This window comes from Alligator mississippiensis, chromosome 15 (genome assembly GCF_030867095.1).
Source record: "Alligator mississippiensis isolate rAllMis1 chromosome 15, rAllMis1, whole genome shotgun sequence".
Lineage (NCBI taxonomy): Eukaryota > Metazoa > Chordata > Crocodylia > Alligatoridae > Alligator > Alligator mississippiensis.
This window is the reverse complement of record NC_081838.1, coordinates 23,901,166-23,920,483: the sequence shown is the minus strand read 5'-3', so window position 1 is coordinate 23,920,483 and position 19,318 is coordinate 23,901,166. Positions and strand designations below refer to the sequence as shown.

Sequence of the window (19,318 nt, the reverse complement as noted above, 5' to 3'; positions counted from 1 at the left end):
CTGCGCCTGCGTGACTGGGGGGGGCCGGTGGCAAAACACTTCGGTCACGTGATCCGTCGTTGTGTGCGCGTGCGCATCTCGTGATAGACTGGAGTGGTATTATACCCATCTCCAGGTTTACGATCTCTCCTCACCACGACGTCAGCTGTGACGTCACTGCCAAACTTCCTGGCATCAGGCTGTAGAGGGGAAACGGTGGGGGTGAGCATGACCTCACCCTGGGGCTTCCTGACGTCATCACGGACCCCGCAATTCCTTGCCTGAGCAGAGGGAGAGAACCAGGGCAGGGCCCGGCCTGGCCCCGCCCCCAACCCTGAACAGACAGAGCGGAGGAGCCCAAGCACTTTGAACCCTTCCTTTACTGAGCCTTCTCTGCCAGCGCCAGGCACAAGAGAGTCCCGGTGCGCTGCCCGCTCACACGAGGGCCCTCTGCGCGTCACGAGGCCCGGCCCAGGCGAAGCTGCGGCAGGCAGAGATTGTAGAAGGAGTCCGGCTCAAAGCTACCTAGCTCCCACCAGCACACCCAGCCCCTGGTCTGTGCCCCCTCCCTCGTGAGGCTGCCAGGGCCCCCCCAGTAGTGCGGGTCCAGCACCAGGAGGTAGTGGGTGGGGGGTTCTGAGCAGACCCCCAGGACGCCCTTGGCGCCGTGATCCGTGCCGCCCCCCATCATCACAGGGCCTCCACCCCCCCGGAAGTGAGCGTGCAAGGCCCCCACGTGCGCCGCCAGACCCCGACCCTCATGGATGTGCACAAGCTTGCATGGCACGCCCAGGAGACGGTCCAGGCATATGGCCGCCTCCACCGTGCCCACCCAGTCCCGGGAGCCGGCGAAGGCAGGAGGCTTGTCGCCCGTGGCCACCAGTCCCTCCTGCAGGGCCCGCAAGCCAGGCACGGCCCCCACCCCAGCGCCGGCCGCCAACAGCCAGGAGCAGAGCGTCTGCAGGGTCCGGTAGCCGCAGCCCCAACCCCGGTCATCTGTCCCGTCGCAGCCGTAGTGGTAGTAGAAGTAGGTGCCGCGGAGCAGGGAGAGCTGGGCCGGGGGGCTGGGGCGGGGCGGGGGCAGCCCCTCGTGAACGTTGGCTAGTAGAGACATCCTGCGGAGAGAGGGGGGAGCTGAGATGCAGCTGGCCTGCGCGGGGGGAGGGGGGGCACGGCTGAATGCAACACAGCCTCAATGCGCCCAGCTCTGGGGGGCCGGGCTGGGTGTAACGGGGCCCGGATGCGCCCAGCTCTGGGGTGGGGAGCGGGCTGGTTAGAACCAGCCCAGCAGCCCCCGCCCCCAATGGGCAGGACTCCCGAGTTCCCTGGAGGACGACGCGGGCTGGGAACCCGGTCGCCTCGGTTCTCCCCCCCTCCCCCTGTTGGATCCTGGGTGCAGCTGTAGCTGGGGAGGCATCCAGGGTGCGGGGGAGGACCCAGGCGCCCGGGCTTGCCCCCACCCAGTCCCCTCCCGCCTCCCGGGGGACCCAGGCGTCCAAGCGCGCCCCGGCTCCGCACTCTCACCCCGGGGCTGTTGCTGTAGCTGGAGCCGGATCCTGCCTACGGCTCCCAGCATGCACCGCGGCAAGGCAGGTTAACCCACGAGTGACCGCGGCCCCCCCACCCCCGACGAAACCAATCGGTGCCCCACAGACCGTTATCCCCGCCTTTCTACGTCATTGCTATGTGACCATTGTGAATGTTGCGATAATTCGTGTGGTCTTCAAGCCGCTGGGTTCACGTGGCTTCTCTTTGCCGTCATAAAAGATAGCCGCCAGCTTCGTTCTTGTTTTGTCCATTGGTGGGAAAACGCTGTGCTGCCCTTAGCCAAGATGGCTGCTAGCAGCGCCTTTCTTCCAGTTGCCCTCAGTTAAGATGGCAGCCGTTGCCGCTTTGTTATACAGGAGTCGTTATACCCCGTGCAAATATAGCTGCCTGTTCGCAGCTTGAAGTTTCAAGTGCCCTTAACAAGCATGGGTTCCCTACTGGCAGGGCTGCCCTTATTCAGAATAGCCACCTACCAATTCCTCCCCCCACTTGTGTAGTTGCCCTCAATAACGATGGCTGCCTGGCAGTTTTTCAATAGTGGTGAAGCCAAATATTGCTTTGATAGAAGGGGCAAGGTCCAGCCCCACTCCAGGTCGCTATGGGCAGTGCCATCAGGCCTAATCCAAACCAGGCTTCGCTGTCATAAAGGGGCACAACTGGTGCACCCCAAAACCTAAGTCCTTGGAAGGGGATACTGCAGGCCACACGGCATAGGCATAGCAACCCAACTAGGCCGTAGCCAGGTGGCCCCTAAATAGAGGCCCTGGCAGAGTGCACTCTAAATCTGGGTGTTGCCACAGACACCTGGACTAGGCCTCAGGTAGCTGTACCCTAAACTGAAGCCCTGGCAAGGGGTAGTGCAAAACCAGGCTGCATTGCTAGGGCAACCACGAGGCTACACCCAGATGAACACCAAACACATAGTCCAAGCCAGGCTGCATTGCCATGGAGACACCAACTAGGCCACAACCAGGTGAACCCCAAACCAGGCCCTGGCAGGGATTACTCCAGGCTGCAAGCAGGTAAGCCCCAAACAGACCCAAGCCCGGCTGCATTGCTGCAGCAACCCAACTAGGCTGCTCCATGGCTGTCATACCAAGGGGGCCTGTGAGGAGCCCCTGGCCCCCCAAAAGCCCCTCCCTCAGCTGGGGGTCCACACTAATGGCAGCGACACAAAGCACTGACATCACAATGGCTCTTTTCTACAGCAAACAGTCCCTGAGAGAGCTGGGGCATGATGGGGGGAAATCATTCCCCCCTCCCCTGGCCCCCATGTTGGGGTCCCCCCAGTGGGGGGGAGGAGGTAGGCTGGGGCCTGGCCTCACCCAGCAGGGTAGAGAGGCCCCTCAGAGAGGAGTGGTGGGTCCCCCAAACCCTACACCTTCCGGGGGGCAGCATCCTGGGGCAGGGTCTGGGTGGCCTCCAGGAGGGCACGAACAGTCAGCGCCAGGCGCGCTGGGCTCTCCTCGTCCAGCACATGCTGGGGCTGGCACAGCAGCTCCTGGCAGGGGAGAGGACACGTTAGTGGGGGGCCAGAGAACCCCAAACCTAGGCCCCAGCTAGGCCAGGCTGCGGTCCTGTGACTACCCCACTAGGCCTCACACTGCTGGGGACCCCCAGACATACCCATAAAAGCCCCCGTTTTATGTACGTGTAAGGGAGGGTTGCCCAGATCTGGGGGGTCTGCTCCATGCAGTGACCCCTTCCATACATGCCCCTCCGGCCTACCCAGGCCCGTAAAGCAGACGCCGATGCTGGACAGACGGACCGAGACACACAGACCAAGCGATGATTCAAGGCTGGGGGTGGGGGCAGACAGACCACCCCCACCCAAAACGAAGACAGAAAAAAGGAGTGGACACAAGGGGGGGGGTGCTGGTCTCACACTGGTTTTTACCCATAAAATATCAAATATAAACTCTTCTCTGTCTATAACTTAATAGCGTTCACGGCAGCAAAGGGGGGGGGTCTGAACTTCACCTCACCCCCACACACAACAGAGTAAGGCGTCCACTCGGGTGGGTGCATAGTCTGAGTGGGTGCAAAGGCCACAAGTATAGGGGGAAACTGAGAGAAGGCAAGGGGGTGAGTGAGCGGATGGAAAGGACACACCCTAGGATTCTATAAAGGCCTGGTATGGACTGGGGGGGGGGGAGGGGGGTGGATCTGGGGTGTAATAAGGCCTCATGTAGACTGGGGAGGCAGGGTATGCCCTGGGGTCCAGCAAGGCCTTATGTACTGGGGAGGGGGGGTTAGGGTCTCCCCAGGGCCGGATAAGGCTTCATATAGACTAAGGGGGGGGCAACCCTGGAGTCCAGTAAGGACATGTATGGGGGGGGGGGACGGACGGGGGGGACGGACTAGGGTCTCCCCAGGGGCCTCACATAGACCAGGGGGCCTGAGCGCCCTGGAGGCTCAATAAGTCCTAGTATGGACCAGGGTCTTCCAGGGGGCTGATTAGGCCTTGTATAGGCTGAGGTCCAACAAGACATCATATAGATTGCAGGGGGGGGGGAGGGGGGGAGAGCACCTTCCTGGTAGCTAAGGACTCACTGGGGGGGGGCGCTCAGTGCCCCTAGGATCCAATAAGGCCTCATACAGACTGAAGGGCTGAGGCTTGCCCAAGGGGCTGATAAGGCCCTGTACGGACTGGGGAGTGGGGCTGAGTGCCCCTGAGGTCCCATAAAGTGTCACAGACTGGGGAGGGCAGTATGGCCCCATACAGACTGGCGGTGGAAGCCAGATGCCAGGGCTGTAATGCCCCAAGGGGGCACAGAGGACACTGGGGTAGGGCGGCAGCGCAGAGGGCCTGGCCCTATGCAAAGCAGGCACCTGGGTGAGCAGCATGGGGGCCCTCATGTAAGAGCTCTCATGCGAGGGCCCCGGAGGCAAGCAGGCGACACAGGGGGTGGGGGGTAGCGGGGGGCCAGCCCCCGCCCTCAGAAGGGGCAGAGGCGCTGGTAGGCCAGGTAGAGCAGGGCCATGGAGCACATGTAGAAGAGGGCAAAGGGGGCCAGGGGTGGGGGAGCGGCAGGCGGCGGGGGGTCCTCCGGGTCCGGGGGATGCAGGCCGGCGGGTGCCGGAGGCAGGGCAGCCTGGGCGTGGCAAGAGACACACATGGCAGCATTAGCGCAGCAGACCTGGGCCTCCAGATCCCCCTGCTAAAGAACCCAGGAGTCCAGGCTCCTGGACCCCCACCCCAGACAACTCAGGCGTCTGAGCTTCCAAACACCCCTTCACTCCCCTCCCGGAGAACCCAGGCAACTGGGCTCCTCCCACCCCCCAGTTTGACAGGCCCTGGCCCCCTCCTAGAGAACCCAGGAGTCTGGGTTCTTGCCCCCCAGCTCCCCTACCCCATGCTGGCTTTGGGGCTGGGCTGCCTCAGGGCACTGAGGGAACCTGCGAGGGCCCCTGACTGCTCCCCATCTCCCCAGCCTAGGCCCTGCCTCCAGGTACCTCGGGGACCCCCATTCGCCGACAGGCCTCCAGGAAGCTCTCCACGTTCTTGCGACTCTTCACAGCATTCAGCTTTGGCTGCAGAGGCAGAAGCTCGGGATAAACCCAGGCATCCGGGCCCCCCCAACACCGGATGAGCCCAGGCATCCGGGCCCAGAGGCCCCCGCCACCCCCAGGCCTGGGGGAAAACCCAGGCATCTGGGTTCCCCAACTCACCACAGCAGGGGAGGGCACGTGGATGAGAGGCACAGAGCGGGGCCGTAGCTGATTGGCCAGCTGGCACAGCACCGCCCCATTGGCCAGCGCTGCCCCCAGGTCCTCGCCCAGCGTTACTCGCACCCGCGACTCGATGGCCTGCGTGGAGGAGGAGGAAGCACGACAGGAGCAAGCGCTGAACCCAGAGACCACACTCACATCCCCACCCCTCTCAACAGCCCTGCTCTCACCCCCCAGCCCCCAATTCCTCTCCTATAGTGGAGAAGAACCCAGACCTACAGGCCCCCTCCCTGCCCAATCCCCTGATTCCCACCTGGCGCAGCTGAGCCATTAACTCCTTCTCATCCAGGTCTGGGGTGGGGTCTGGAGGAGCTGCAGCTGCTGGGGGGGGGGGCAGAGGAGGGTTAGAGGGGTTGGGGGGGCCCTGAGCCCCCCCCCCAGGGTAGGGGTGGGAGTGGGGGAGAGGCATGTACCCAGGCTGGGCCGGACAGTGCTGCGGGAGGACGAGCGAAACAGGAAGCTGCTGGGCCGAGGGGCAGGGGCAGGGCCAGGGTCCCGGGACACGGGGCTGGTGCTAGGGGGTGGCTCTGTGGAGAAGATGGAGGTCAGAGTCAGAAGGAACCCAGGCATCTGGGCCCCCCACCCCCAGAGAACCCAGGCCCACATGGAATCCAGGCGTCTGGGCCCCCAACCTTCACACCCCAGGGAACCCAGGCATCTGGGCTCCCCAGCCCTCACCCCTAGAGAACCCAGGTGTTTGGGCCCAAGTCCTTACCCTGCAGTCGAGGGGCTTGTGGGGGGCTGGGAGGCTGCTCTGGTCCCTACAGCAGAATTGGGGGGGGGGGGGGGTGTTGATGTCATGGTCAGAGTCACCAGGCCTGGCCACCAAGCCCTAGCCCCGCCACCTCACCTGGGTCCGAGGCTTCTGCCAGCCACTCTCTGCCAGACTGCTGAGGAGATGGATAGGCGACTCAGCCAATGGGGAGGGAGGAGGCAACCAGGAGCCACCCCCAGGGGGATTTGGGCACCAAGCCCAGGGGGATTTGGGCAGTATACCTGCCAGGAGCGAGGCCAGAGCTGGTGCGGGGCATCCTCCGGAAGCTGCGTGAGACACAGGGATTACGGGGGGCCCCAGGGGGGTTCCCATGGGGCCAGCAGCCCCCCCTCCCCCGGTACCTGTTGCGCGTCTCCAACGCCTGCTGCTGCCGCTCACGCTCCTGCCACAGCTGCAGGGTCTCGGGGCGACGCCGCTCCTCACCAGGGGGGTCTTCGCGGGGGGGGGCAGGCCTGGGCAGGGTGCGGGGGGGGCAGGGGGGGGCTGGGGGCGGGGGGGGCGGGGGTGGGGGGGGTGGGGGGGGGGGGCGGAGGGGGGCAGGGGGGGGGGGGGGGGAGGGGGGGGGGGGGGGGGGGGGGGGGGGAGAGGCAAGGCGTGCGACCCAGGTATGCAGGCTCCCAGTGCCCTGCTCCCCTCCCAGAGAACCCAGATGTCCGGGCGCACCTCGGGCTTGGCTTCCTCATCCTCCTCCCCATTCACACTGCTGTCGATGAAGTCAATCTGCTCCAGGTCAGTGTCTAGGGCTGTGGGGAGGAAGGGGTTAAACTGGGTTGGGTGTAAGAGGCACTGCCAGAGCTGGGGTGTCAAGGGCTGTGGATCAGGAGCAAGGGGTCCCATGTAGCCACCCAAAGGCCCTGTCTGCCTACAGAGCCGAGATGGAACCCAGGCATCCAGTCCCTCCCAGTGGCCCCCTACTCCTCTCCCACAGCCAGAAGAGAACCCAGGTGTCGGGGCTCCCTGCTCCTTCCCATTTCCCTCCCAAAGCTGGCAGAGAACCCAGGTGTCTGGCTCCCCCACCCCCATTCCAAACCCCTCAGCCCTTACCCCTGGTTAGAAAACTCAGGTGTCCAGGTCCCCTGCTACCCCCACCCTGCTCTGACCCAGCGAGCCCACTGCCCCTCCAGGAGCAGAAAAGGAACACAGGTGTCCAGAAGAAGGGGAGATGAGGGCTCACCTGTCCCACAGGTCCGCGGCAACCGGGGGTCCCGCGTCAGCTCGGCCACACGGAAGGACAGTTCCGAGAACTCCTCCACCAACTGGGGGGGGGGGCAGAGTCAGTGCCAGGGGGTGGAGTCAGCCAGGAGGGATGCAACAGGGGGCTGTGGGTCAGGAGTGGGGGCTGGGCTGGGAGTAGGATCCAGACCCCCTGAAACGCTGGCCCAGGGGCAGGGTGTGAGAAGCTACCAGAGGGTCACTGGGGGTGGCTGTGGCACTAGTGGGGGCTAAGGGTTGGGGGGAGCCGCACCTCATTGCCAGACCAGCGCTTGCTACCGCTGTCCACACTGTTGAAGCCAGAGTCAAGGCCGCCATGGGGCCGTGCCGGGTAGAACTCATCGGGGAGCCTGGGGCGGGGAGGCAACGGGGTTGTTGTGTTCGTAAAGAACCCAGGTGTCTGGGCTCCCAGCCTACCCAGCCCCCAGCACAGAGTACCCCATCAACCCCACTCCCCATCCCAGGCCTTCAACTCCCCCTGCCCAGACCCGCCCGCACCACCAGGACCTGGGATAGAACTCAGGCTTCCGGGGACCCCCTGCCACACTCCTCACCCATTGGGCCGAATGCTGGGGTCAAGCCCTGCCTTGCCACAGGCCTCGATGTTGAGGTACTTGAAGATGTGGAACTTCCCTCGGAGACAGACCTGCAGGGGGGCAAATAAGAGGGGCCCAGGGGTAGATGCAGGGGGGCACATCCCATGTTGGGGGGTCCCATGCCACAACTTTTGAGCTCCCTGAACACTCTTCCCCCCAGCCTGTGTGCACTCTATGCCCCAGATCAAGGCCTGCCCCTGGGTACCTGCCCCCCTGCCCTGCAGCTGCCCCCAGGGTACCTGGGCGGGGGGCGACTGCAGGGGGTTGTTGTCCAGGAGGATGGTCTGTAGGTGGCGCAGGTGCCGGTAGCTGGCAGGGATGCGGGAGACATGGTTACAGGAGAAGTCCAGGCGCACAAGGGGCAGCTCCGACAGCTCTAGAGGGGGGCAATTAGTGGGGTCAGGGGGGGTGGATAGACCCCAACCACAGATACACGCACACACGCGCGCACACACACAGTACTACCTGCCCCTGGGGGCCTAGACACCCCCTCCCTGCCCCAATCATATGGTACTGGCTGCCCCCTGGGGGGTGTAGATACCCCCCCAGCCCCAAACACATGGCATTACCTGCCCACAGGGCCGTCCCTAGGAAGGTCAAATTGGAGCAACCACCCTGGGCTACATGCTTTGGGGGCCCCTGAGAAGCTGGGCAGAGCGGCCGCAGCCCCTCTTGCAGGGCCCACCTAGTGCTGCTGACTGTGCCTGATTTGCCCCGGGTCCCACATCCTGCTAGGGTCATCTCTGCCTTCCCATGGGGGGTTAGATACCCCTGCTGTACTGGCTGCCTTGGGGGAGTGTCAAATACCTCCCCCACTGCAAACCAGCATGGTACTGGCTGCCGCCCCAGGGCATCATGGGAATGACTCCCCCCAAGCTCTTCTGCCCCCACTGAGGGGGGGGTTAACCCCTTTCTGCCCCCCCCCAGGCCCCTCAGACCTTCGGGCAGGATGGCCAGGCGGTTGCGGCGCAGGTTCAAGTCCCGCAGCGCAGCCAGGAATGCGACGCCACGCGGCAGTGCCTGCAGCTCGTTGCAGCTCACATCCTGCAACAAGGGGCAATTTGGGAGGAGCATTAGCCCCTGCCCCCCAATCATTCCCCCCCACAGATCCCCAGCACCCACCAGCTGGCGCAGGGCACGCAGGGCGCCGATGTCATCAGGCAGCACCACCAGCTTGTTGTTGCTGGCAATGAGCACACGCAGGGGCAGGCGGCACAGGCAGGCAGGCAGCGAGGACAACTGGTTGCGGCTGGGGGGGGCAACGGGGGGGCAGTTATTTGGGGGGCCCTCTACCTGGCCCAGGGCATCATGGGAATGAGCCCCCCACACCCCAGAGCATCATGGGGTTGACTCCCACCAGCCCTCCTGCCCAAGGGCATCATGGGGGAGAACCTCCAACAACCCTTCTGCCCTAGAGCATCATGGGGGGGAGCTCCCCACACCCCAAGGCAACATTGGAATGACCCCCCCCACCCCTACTGCCCCAGGGCATCACAGGAGTGAACCCCTGCTCCCATCCCAGGGCACTGTGGGAGTGACGCCCCCCACCCTAAGGCATCATGGGAGTGACCCCCCCCACCTTCCCCCAGGGCCTCCTGAGAGGGACCCCCACCTTTCCCACAACACTGGGGCTCACCTCAGGGCATCATGGGAATAATACCAAATGCTATTGTGGGAGTGATTCCCCTTCCCCTCTGGGCCCGGGGCATGAGGGGAATGCCCCTCAGGTGCTGAAGCCTGTCCCCACAAAGGGCTGGGGGTGGCGCCTGCGGGCAGGGGTGGAGCCTACCTGAGGTTCAGGTAGGTGAGAGCCTGAAGGTTGGCGATGGCAGGTGGAATGCTACGCAGGCAGTTGTGGTAGAGGCTCAGCCCTTCTAGGGCCACCAGCTGGCAGGCAGCCACCGGCACCTCTGCAAACCGGTTCCGTGACAGGTCTGGGGGGGTGGGACGGGGAGGGAAGATGGGCCAGAGACCCCCTGGGGTCAGCCAGCCCCAGCTGGACAGACACCCTGAGACCCGGCCCCCCCCCCCCAGCACCCCCTAATCTCAGCCCCAGCTGGCCAGATTCCCCCCCCCAGCACCCTCCCGACCTCAGCCCCAGATGGGCTCCCTCCCCCACCCCACCAAATCATGGCTGCAATAAACACCCGCCATGTTCCCACCCAAACCCCCTGGTAGGCCCCCCCCCCCCCAATCAGGCTCTGTGCCCAGGCAGCCCCCACCCCCAGCAACCATAGCTTGGGGGGGGGGGGGGGTCTTGGTCCCTTTGAGGGCAGGGAGTCACGCGGCCAGGACTTCCGGCAGAGGCAGGATGTTGTGGGTTCAGGGCGGGTCTGGCACCAGGGTAGGGCAGATGTTCTCCCACCCAGCCCTCTTACGACTCCCAGGGGCAAAATGCCACTGGATGGAAGAATGGACACCCCCCCCCCCCTCCCCACTACTACCACTCGAAGCCAGGACTGCCTGTGGGGTCCTGAGCAGAGCCTGGCCCCTCTGCTCAGGACCCCACAATCTGGGGGTCCTGAAGAGGGGGGGGGAACAGGGGAATGGGGCTAGGCAGAGGGTGGAGAGAGATCCTCCAACCTGGGGCACCCTGATCCCAACCCCAGAGGCTCCCGTCCCCCCAAATCAGGCCCAGGGAAGCCCCCTGCTGCCTTCCCCCTCCATGCCCAGAAGCAGCAATAGGAAATCCTGGATGAGGGAAGCCGGTACAAGGCCTGGATCCATGCCTGGGAGGCCGTTGAGCTCGTTAGAAGCCCCTTCATTAAGACCCCCCTTCCCCAGCCAGGCAAAGCTTAGAAGGAGGCAGGCGCCATGGGTGTGGAGCGCCGGGGGGCTTCAAGGGGTAGCAGGGGCCAGAGTCACACAGTACCACAGGGAGATGCCATCAGGGTTGTACAGAGACATAAGGAATCAGCCCTATATGGTCAGAGCCATATAGTTACACAGACATATAGGGTTGCAGGCTCATAAAAATATAGGATCATAGAAAGACACAAGAACATACAAGGTCCCATAAAAACATAGGCTCATAAGAGAAAATTATGGGGTCATAGAGAGACAGAAAGAGACATATAAGGTTACATATGGTCAGCAAGAGACATATAGATTCACATATGCTCATACGAGAAAGATAAGATCATAGAAAGACAGACAGACATATAGAGTCGGACAAGGTCGGTGAGAGACATATAGGGTTGCAGACAGACAGAGGGAGTCAGGGGCCCATAGATACAGAAAAATACAGTCAATCATACAGTCAGGGTTATATAGAGGCATAAAGAATCAGTCCTATAGAGTTATATACTCACATACAGACATATAAGGTGACATAAGAGACAGAGTCCTAGAGCGACATATAGAGTCACAGAGACCCAGAGATGCACAGAAAGAGAGAATCAACTGCACAATCAAAATCTTATACAGACAAAGAATCAACCCTATAGAATCAGGGTCATATAGTCACATAGAGATACACAGAGTGACATCGAGACAAAGAAAGAGAAGTTTGATGTCATAAAGAGACACTTAGAGCCCCATAGAGGCAAAGATGATCAATTGTACAGTGAGAACCATACAGAGACATAAAGAAAGAACCCTATAGGGCCACATAGAGACACCGAGAGTCAGAGGCCCATAGAGACGGGGTCACTCATACAGTCAGAGTGGTATGAGAGTCAGTGTCCTATAGGAACAGAGAGGTATAGGGCCATACACAGCCAGAGTCCTGTAATCACATAGAGACAGCAGCAGTCCCTCAGAGTCCTGCGGTGTCCTATAGGGACAGAGGAACCTATAGGGTCATGGGTGCAGGGTCTCACAAAGAAGTGGAGCTCGAAGGGACCCCTGGGGAGGGAGGGTTCTCCCAGGATCCCAAAGTTTCTGGGCTGCAAACCACCCACATGGAGGCTCCCAGCTCCTGGGGCTGGCATGTGCAAGGTTAACCCTCAAAAAGGGCCTTATCTGCAGTGGGTTCCCACCCATTACCCCTCATGGAGGGGGCTGGGAGGGAAACACCTGTTCTGTACCCAGAGAAACCACCTTCACTTCCTCATCTGGCAGGGGAGGGAAACTGAGGCACGCGGCTGCCCCCTGGATTGGCCCCCCTTCCTTGAGGCTGGGGGGGGCCTGTCCACAGATCATTAAGGCTGTCACAAGTACCAGTGGGTGTCCCCCCCCCGCCCTGAGACCTAGTTAGACTAACAAGCAGCTGCTTCCTTGCAGGCCGGGGACCGGGGAGGAGGAGGAAGTGAGCCCCGTGACAGCCACCGCTCTTCAAGGAGCTGTGACCGGCAACTTCCGTCTTGTCGGGCCCTTGCAGGCCCCAGATCCTAAATCCCTTTGCCAACTTTACGGTGGGGGGGGGGGGTCAATACTCCAGCTCTCGGGGCAAAGAGGGGAACAATTAGGATGGGACTGAGACCCAAAAGAGGTCCCAACCCCCACACACCTCTGCCCTGATCTCCATTAATTGCTCCCATTAATTGCGGGGAGGGGCTACACAGGCAGGGCTTGGGGTGGAGGGGTGCCACTAGAAGGGCCACCGGGGGTGGGGCTAAAGAACGGGGCAGGATTTAAGGGGTCCCACAAGTGGCCATGGCTTGGGAGGTCTCCCCTAGGAGTCACCAGTGGGTGTGGCCAATCAAAGGGGCAGGACTTAGAGCAGGTCCCACCAGAGCCATGGGTCTCCTCGAAAGACCACCAGGTGGCGGGGCTAAAGAAAGAGGCGGGGCTTGGGGATCCCACCAGCAGCCATGGGTTCCCCCTAAAAACCACCAGGGTGCGGAGGCTTAAAGGGGGCGGGGCTTAAAGGGCTCTTACTGGAGAGGCCACCAGGAGGCGGGGTTATGGGGGTCCCACCACTGGATATGGCTTAGGGGGGTCTCCCCTAGAAGCCACCAAGGGGCGGGGCTTAGAAAAGGGCGAGGCTTAAGAGGTCCCCCTAGGGGCCCCAGGGGGCGTGGCTAAGGGACGGGGCGGGGCTCACCGGCCTGGGTGGTGTCGCTGAGGTCCCAACGCTGCGCGGCGCCGCCGGGAAAGACGCGCAAGCGGCGGCCGGCCAGGCTGAGAGAACCCGAGGCCGCCGCCTCCTCCAGGGCTCGCTCGGTGCCGGCGCAGGCCGCGACCGGGGCCGGGGGCAGCTCCGCCTCCGCCATCCCCCCGCCACCGCGGTCACGAGCTCCGTTTGCTGTGGCCACAGCTACTAAACTGAGCTGCCGCGGCCGGGGCAGGGGGCCCCACCCAGCCAAGGGGCGGACATCCCGCCTCCACCAATTGGAGCAGAGGAGGCCGCCAATGAGGCGTCCGAGGGGCGGGCAAGCGGGTGCAGGAGAGCCAATCAGAATCCACCTGCCCTAGGCGAAACTGTTGAAAGAGAGGCGTGGCGAGTGGCGAGGGGAGGGACGGGGCGGCGGGCCAATCACAGAGCGAAGAAGCCAGCCAATCCATGTGTGGGGGAAGCCGGAAGAGCCAGCCAATCTGGAGCTGAGAGGCGGGGTTTGGAAGGGGAGAATCAGCCAATAGGCAACGAGGGAGGTGGGACATTAAAGGCAATGCAGAATGGAGGGGAGTGATGGGCAAGACAAAAAAAAATGGTGCCCAGGTGCGAAGTGGGGGAAGATCAGCCAATCTCAGCAGGCGAAGGTGAGGTGAAGGAAGAATGAAAGTGCCACTGGCCAATCAGATGCGGGGGCTTGAGGAGGCGGGAGAAGGGAAAGTTGAGTGACAGGCGAGGCGTCAAATCAGAATACGAATCACGTCAGGACAAGCGGACGCGGCTGAAGAAGGTGGGCCCTCCGACCAATCAAACGGAGGCTCCCCCTGAGGCGAGCGAAGCGGATGTGTGATTGTCAGCTCCAGTAGCCAATAGGCAGCGCAGGGAAGGTGTTAAGAGAGGGCGGGCCCACTGCTGAAGGGCCTAGGGACCCGGCCAGAACCCACCTGTAAGCCGTGTCATGGGCACATACACGTCCACGTGGTCCACCCCTCAGTTGCGCACACAGGTGCCCACTGTGACACACAAGAGTCACATGCCTGTATGCTCTTACACGCACAAACACACAAACTCCCTCACACACATTCGTGTGTGTGCAGACATGCACACAGGTGTGCACACAACCCGGGCGTCTGGGGTGCACATGCACCCGCTCATCTCACTTTCCACACACTAATGCAGATGCACTCACTCACATGCACACTTTCTCACATAAAACCCAGGCATCTGGGACAAACATGCACATGCACACACACACAGGACCCAGGCATGGACCCCCAACACACATGGAACCCAGGTGTCTGACACCTACACAAGCACACACACAGAGGGCCCAAACATCACACACACACACACACACACACACACACACACACATGCACACAGAACCCAGCCATCTGACACATGCACGCATGTACACAACCTAGGTGTGTCCCCCTGACACACACACACAGTGGTCCAATGCACATGTGCGCACACACAGACATATGCATGCACATACACACACACCCCCTTCCTACACCCCAGCAGCCCAAACTTCCCCGCTCATCTCAGGTGGCCCCTCCCTGCCCCAGACACACACACAAAGCCCAGGCCTCCAGGCCGCCCCAGCCTGGCTAACTTAGTGGGGGGTGAGGTCATAGTGCCACCCCATGAGGTCACAATTCACCGGCCCCGGGCTCCTTGCAGCTGTGAGCTCACAGGCTCTGTGCTGGAGGGGGGGGAGGGGCAGGCAGGCAACCTGCGTGCCCACCCGGGGATGCTGCCAGCCATGGATGATCAGCAGGCAGCCCAGCGGCTCCAGCGCCGGCGACAGGGGCTCCGGCACCTTGCCCACCTGGCGCTCAATGAGGCTGGCTTGCGGGTGAGGTGCTTGGGGGGGGGGGATCATGCTGCACCAGGGATGGGGGTGGAAATTAGGGCAATTAACCCTAATTACCCCCCCAGTCTAAGCGGCCTCCACATAGCCCTGGGGACAAGAAGGGGCCTGCGGAAGCAGCCTCCATCCAGAGCCTGCCCCCTGAGTTGGTGAGTCATGGGGGGCCCTATAGGGCCATATATGGGGGAGGCCTATATAGCAAGGGGGGCAGGAGGAGCCATACTTTAGCAGGGGGGGTTCATACAGTCCAGAAACCCATATATAACCCAAAGGGCTCTATATATGGGGCCCATATAGTCCATATAGGCCCCTTTTGCCCCCCGCCCCCCCACAGCTGGAGCACATCATGTCGTTCCTGCCCGTGTCGGCGGCTGTGGCGCTGGGCCAGACATGCCACACCCTGTACTGTGTGTGCAACAGTGAGGGGGCCTGGCGCCGCGCCTGCCGCCGCCTCTGCGCCCTCCCACCACTCGCCCTGCCTGGCGCTCGCCCCTGGAAGAGGGCCGCCGTGCTCAACTGTGAGTGGCTCACACAAGGCGGGGCGGGCACGAGGGGACCTCCATTGCAAGGTCCACCTGGTGTGAGGTGGCGAGGCTCACACAAGGGGAGCCCGCCAACCTTAAGTGTGAGCGCCACCTCTCACAGGGGAGGAGAAGAAGCTGGCACGAGGGACTAGGGGTGTTGCATGAGGGCAGATCATCAACCTTAGCTGTGAGTTCTGCCTTACATGGGGGTGGTAGGAGCTCACACAAGGGTGGGAGGAGCTTGCACATGGGGCTGGGGGGACACACAGAGTCCATCAACTTCAGTGGCCTGACATGGGGATGGGAGGGGCTTGCACAACTGTGAGCTGTGCCTGGCACAGGAGGGTGCTCAGACTTTGAATGAGAGCCTGTCCTCCCCCATGTCCAGCCTCTCACGAGAGCCACTCTACCCCCGCTCTCCCCCGCAGATACCAAGGGGCTGGTGGTGCAGCCGTTTGGGGGCCGCCAGCGAGGCCCCAGCCGCCCGCCCGCCCCAGCTCTGGCACATGGCTACCGGAAGCTGGTGCCTACACGGGAGCACGTCCTGGTGCTGGACCATGCTGGGACCCTCTTCTCCCTGCGTCATGCACTGACCCCAGCCCCTGGGCCTTGGCGCCGTGCTGCTCGCTATGCTGTGCTTTGCCGGGGCGCCAAGGACGTGAGTCCCCCCTCCAGATGATGCCAGGATTAGGAACCTCTAGGGAAAGACCCCCCTCCCCACCCCCATGACACCTCTCTCTCAGGCTCCCCCTCCCCCCCCCCACCCCGCCCTGCAGTTCACAACAGACCCGCGGAGCGATGCAGCCTGCCGCAAGTACATCTACGTGCTGGCAACCCGGGCAGGGGGCGACGGGGGGCCTACCCCCGACTGTGTGGAGGTCTACCTGCAGGGCAGCGGGCAGCGCATCTTCAAGATGACCTTCCACCCCGCCCTACGCTTCCGCCAGCTGCGCCTGCTGGGCCCTGAGACCGCCCGCGCCCTGCTGCTGCTCACCGGTGAGAGCCTGCAGTGCCCCCCAGATCCAGCTGCATCACTGAGCTGTACTATACCCACCCCAGAGCCAGCCGCATCAGGGGGACCTGTTATACCCACCCCAGAACCAGCTGAATTCGGGGTGACCAAGGGGACCCACCCCAGAGCCAGCTGCATCAGCACAGCATGTTATACCTAGCTGGCTGGGGGTTGGGGGGTGGGCCATGGGAACTGTGATACCCACCCCAGAGCCAGCCACATCAGGGAACCCTGTTAAACTCTGTCCCCAGAGCCAGCCGCAACAAGGGGGAACCATGATACCCACCCCACCCCCCAAGTCAGCCGCATAAGGGAACATAAGGGAACCAGGGACACCCCAGAGCCATCCACCTCAGGGAGCGCAGTACCCCCCACCTGCTCCATTAACCTGAATGGCACTGTGCCCTGCCCGCAGAGGACGGCCGTGTGTACAGCCTGAGTGTGGATGAGAGCCAGCTGGCACAGCCACGCTCCTACACTGTGCAGTTGGCCCTGCGCAAGGTGTCGCGGGGGCACCCAGGCACCCCCATCGCCGCCATAGCCGCCGCGCCCCACAGCGCCGCCTTCCTCACTGGTACCCCCCACGCCGGGCCCTCCCCCGCAACCCACAGCCCCCACCCTGCCCCAGTGTCCCTCACTCACAACCCACAGCCCCCTGCCTCCCAGCCCTGCTGGTGCCCCTCACTCCCGATCTGCAGCCCCTGTCCCCCCTACCTCCCTGGTGCCCCTCACTCCTGACCCGCAACCCCTGCCCCTCACTCCCAACCCGCAGCCCCCACTCTGCCCCCATGCCCCTCACTCCTGACCCACAGCCTCTGTTTTCCCCCGACAGCCCTGCCAGTGCCCCTCACCCCCAACCCACAGCCCCCACTCTGCCCTATTGCTCCTCACTCCCAACCCACACCCTCTGTCCTCCCAGGCCTGCCAGTGCCCCTCACTCCTGACCTGTAGCCCTCCACCAACACCTGTCCCTTCCCTCTCAGAGCAAGGCACTGTGTACCTGGAAGTCCATGCCCCAGGCGTGTACCGGGACCTCTTTGGCACCCTCCATGCCTATGACCCCCATGACCCCCAGATGCCCCTGGTACTGTCCCTGCCTGCCAAGGTAAGTGGGGGGCTAGCCACCCCAGGCCTGGAGGGTGGGCACTGGGCTTGTCTGGTGCCCCTGACCCCCCTGTGCCTTCCCAGGTGCTGTCCTGTGCCCTGGGCTCCAACCACCTGGGGCTGGTGGATGAATTCGGCCGCGTCTTCATGCAGGGAAGCAACCGGCACGGGCAGCTGGGCACCGGGGACAAGATTGATCGTGGGGAGCCTGCCCAGGTGAGAGCCCCCCAGGGGGCCCACCCCAGAGCCAGCCACAGCAGTGGGCCTGTTATACATTGCGGGTGGGTCTCGTTACACCCACCCCTGATGTCCACCCCAGCACCAGCTGCATTGGGGGGATCCCGCTATACCCAGCCCAGTGCCCACCCCAGCACTAGCTGAATTAGGGGGTCCTGTAACACCCAACCTTGGTGCCCACCCCAGAGCCAGCTGCATCAGGGATCCTGTTATACTCACCCCCAGTGCCCCGCCAGAGCAAGCCACATCAGAGAACCCTGTTGTACCCAGGACCCCCCCCCAATACCTGCAGGGCACCCTGAGACCCAGCAGGTACCCTCAGATGCATCCCAGCCCACCCCCAGCCCCAGAGACAGCACCTAATGCCCCTAAGGGAGACCCCCCCACCCCAGCCAGCTCTCTGTTCCCCCTGCAGGTGCCCAGCCTGGCCCGGCCCTTGGCCCTGTGGTGTGGCCTGAACCACTCGGTGGTGCTGGCACCCAGTGGGGCAGGGGGCCGCGAGGTGCTGGGCTGTGGCTGTGGGGCCGGAGGGCGCCTGCCTGGCTGGCCCAAAGGCAGCGCCTCCTTCGTCTGCCTGCAGGTCGAGGTGAGCTTGTCCCCGCTCCACAAGAGCCAGCCACTGTGTGGGGGGCCCCAGGATACCCACCCCAGAGCCAGCCACTGTGCAGGGGAAACTGGGATACCCACCCCAGAGCCAGCTGTGGCATGTGGGGGCCCTGGGATACCCACCCCAAAGCCAGCTGCAATATGGGGGGCCCCAGCATATGCACCCCAGAGCCAGCTGCAGCACAGGGCACCCAAGATACCAGAGCCAGCTGCATTGTGGGGTCCTTTTCTACCCAGTCTCTGACAGCCTACCCTAGAGCCAGTCACGTCCTAGCCCATGTTATACCTATCCCTGATGCCCCACGCCAGAACCAGCCACCTCTCAGGGCCCTGTTCCACCCAGCCCCCTATGCCCCACCCCAGAGCCAGCCACTGCCTCTCCCTGCAGGTGCCCCCCAGCGCCAGCAGCCTGTGCTCCACCCGCGATGGCCTCTACGTGCTGTGCAGCTACGACATTGAGGAGCAGCCAGCCTTCCGTGACTTGCCGCCCGGGGCCCCTGCGGAGCCCCCCGTGCCCGGCCCGGGGGTCCCACCTGCCTGCACTGCTCTCCTGGTGCAGCTGCAGAGCTGTCCCACGCTGCCTGGGCGCGTGGCCAAACTGCAGGAGGCCGTGGACGCCCTGCCCCTGCCCCCCGCCCAGCGCCACTTCCTCTGCCAGGGTCTGGAGCTGGTGCAGCGTGCTGCTCAGGCCCCACCCTGCAGCTAGTGGGGGCCCCCAGGACCCCTCACCCCTGGGACCCCCACTCCTGGGACCCCCGCCAGATCATGGATAGTAATTAGGAGCAGGAATCAATAAAGGCTCCAGTGGGACCTGTGGGTTCATGGATTGGGGGGAGGCAGACCCCTAGAAATGGGGGGGTTATAACAATTAAATGGCCTGTTATACCCATCCACTGCCAGACTGCATCCCAGAGCCAGTTACATCTCAGTGCTGGGCCCCCCATGCACCCAGACCAGGGCAACCAGCGGGCAGCCCCTCCATTTACCTGCCCCCCCATGCCCACCTGGCTTCATGTGGGGAGGCATATCGGCAGGACAGGGTCAAAGGGCAGATAGGGGGAGTCAGATGCCTGGGTTCTTCCCCCCCACCCAGAACTGCACCCCCGCCACAACCAGAGCCC

At 63.2% G+C, this 19,318-nt stretch overlaps 3 protein-coding genes across 3 annotated transcripts; 1 reads left to right on the top strand and 2 right to left on the bottom strand.

The window, feature by feature from the left end:
* Positions 1–341: 341 nt before the first annotated feature.
* UFSP1 (UFM1 specific peptidase 1 (inactive)) lies at positions 342–2,621 on the bottom strand. The gene is made up of 2 exons (XM_006262915.4): positions 1,504–2,621; positions 342–1,094 (listed from the first exon to the last, which is right to left on the bottom strand). The coding sequence occupies exon 2, from the start codon at positions 1,091–1,093 to the stop codon at positions 437–439; it is 657 nt and encodes a 218-aa protein (XP_006262977.1). The 5' UTR covers position 1,094; positions 1,504–2,621; the 3' UTR covers positions 342–436.
* An 85-nt stretch (positions 2,622–2,706) lies between these two features.
* On the bottom strand, positions 2,707–13,085 carry LRCH4 (leucine rich repeats and calponin homology domain containing 4). Its single transcript, XM_059718115.1, has 18 exons — positions 12,830–13,085; positions 9,632–9,776; positions 8,965–9,091; positions 8,781–8,886; positions 8,082–8,218; positions 7,801–7,892; positions 7,500–7,596; positions 7,209–7,290; positions 6,617–6,777; positions 6,376–6,497; positions 6,256–6,300; positions 6,110–6,149; positions 5,975–6,020; positions 5,673–5,786; positions 5,513–5,580; positions 5,200–5,337; positions 4,984–5,061; positions 2,707–3,028 (listed from the first exon to the last, which is right to left on the bottom strand). The coding sequence occupies exons 1-18, from the start codon at positions 12,996–12,998 to the stop codon at positions 2,903–2,905; spliced, it is 1,893 nt and encodes a 630-aa protein (XP_059574098.1). The 5' UTR covers positions 12,999–13,085; the 3' UTR covers positions 2,707–2,902.
* A 1,521-nt stretch (positions 13,086–14,606) lies between these two features.
* FBXO24 (F-box protein 24) lies at positions 14,607–19,019 on the top strand. The gene is made up of 10 exons (XM_059718114.1): positions 14,607–14,699; positions 14,783–14,863; positions 15,049–15,232; positions 15,667–15,896; positions 16,015–16,234; positions 16,666–16,824; positions 17,234–17,355; positions 17,439–17,570; positions 18,007–18,177; positions 18,586–19,019. Exons 1-10 carry the CDS (start codon positions 14,607–14,609, stop codon positions 18,901–18,903), a joined length of 1,710 nt encoding a protein of 569 aa, XP_059574097.1. The 3' UTR covers positions 18,904–19,019.
* The last annotated feature ends 299 nt before the right edge of the window (positions 19,020–19,318 follow it).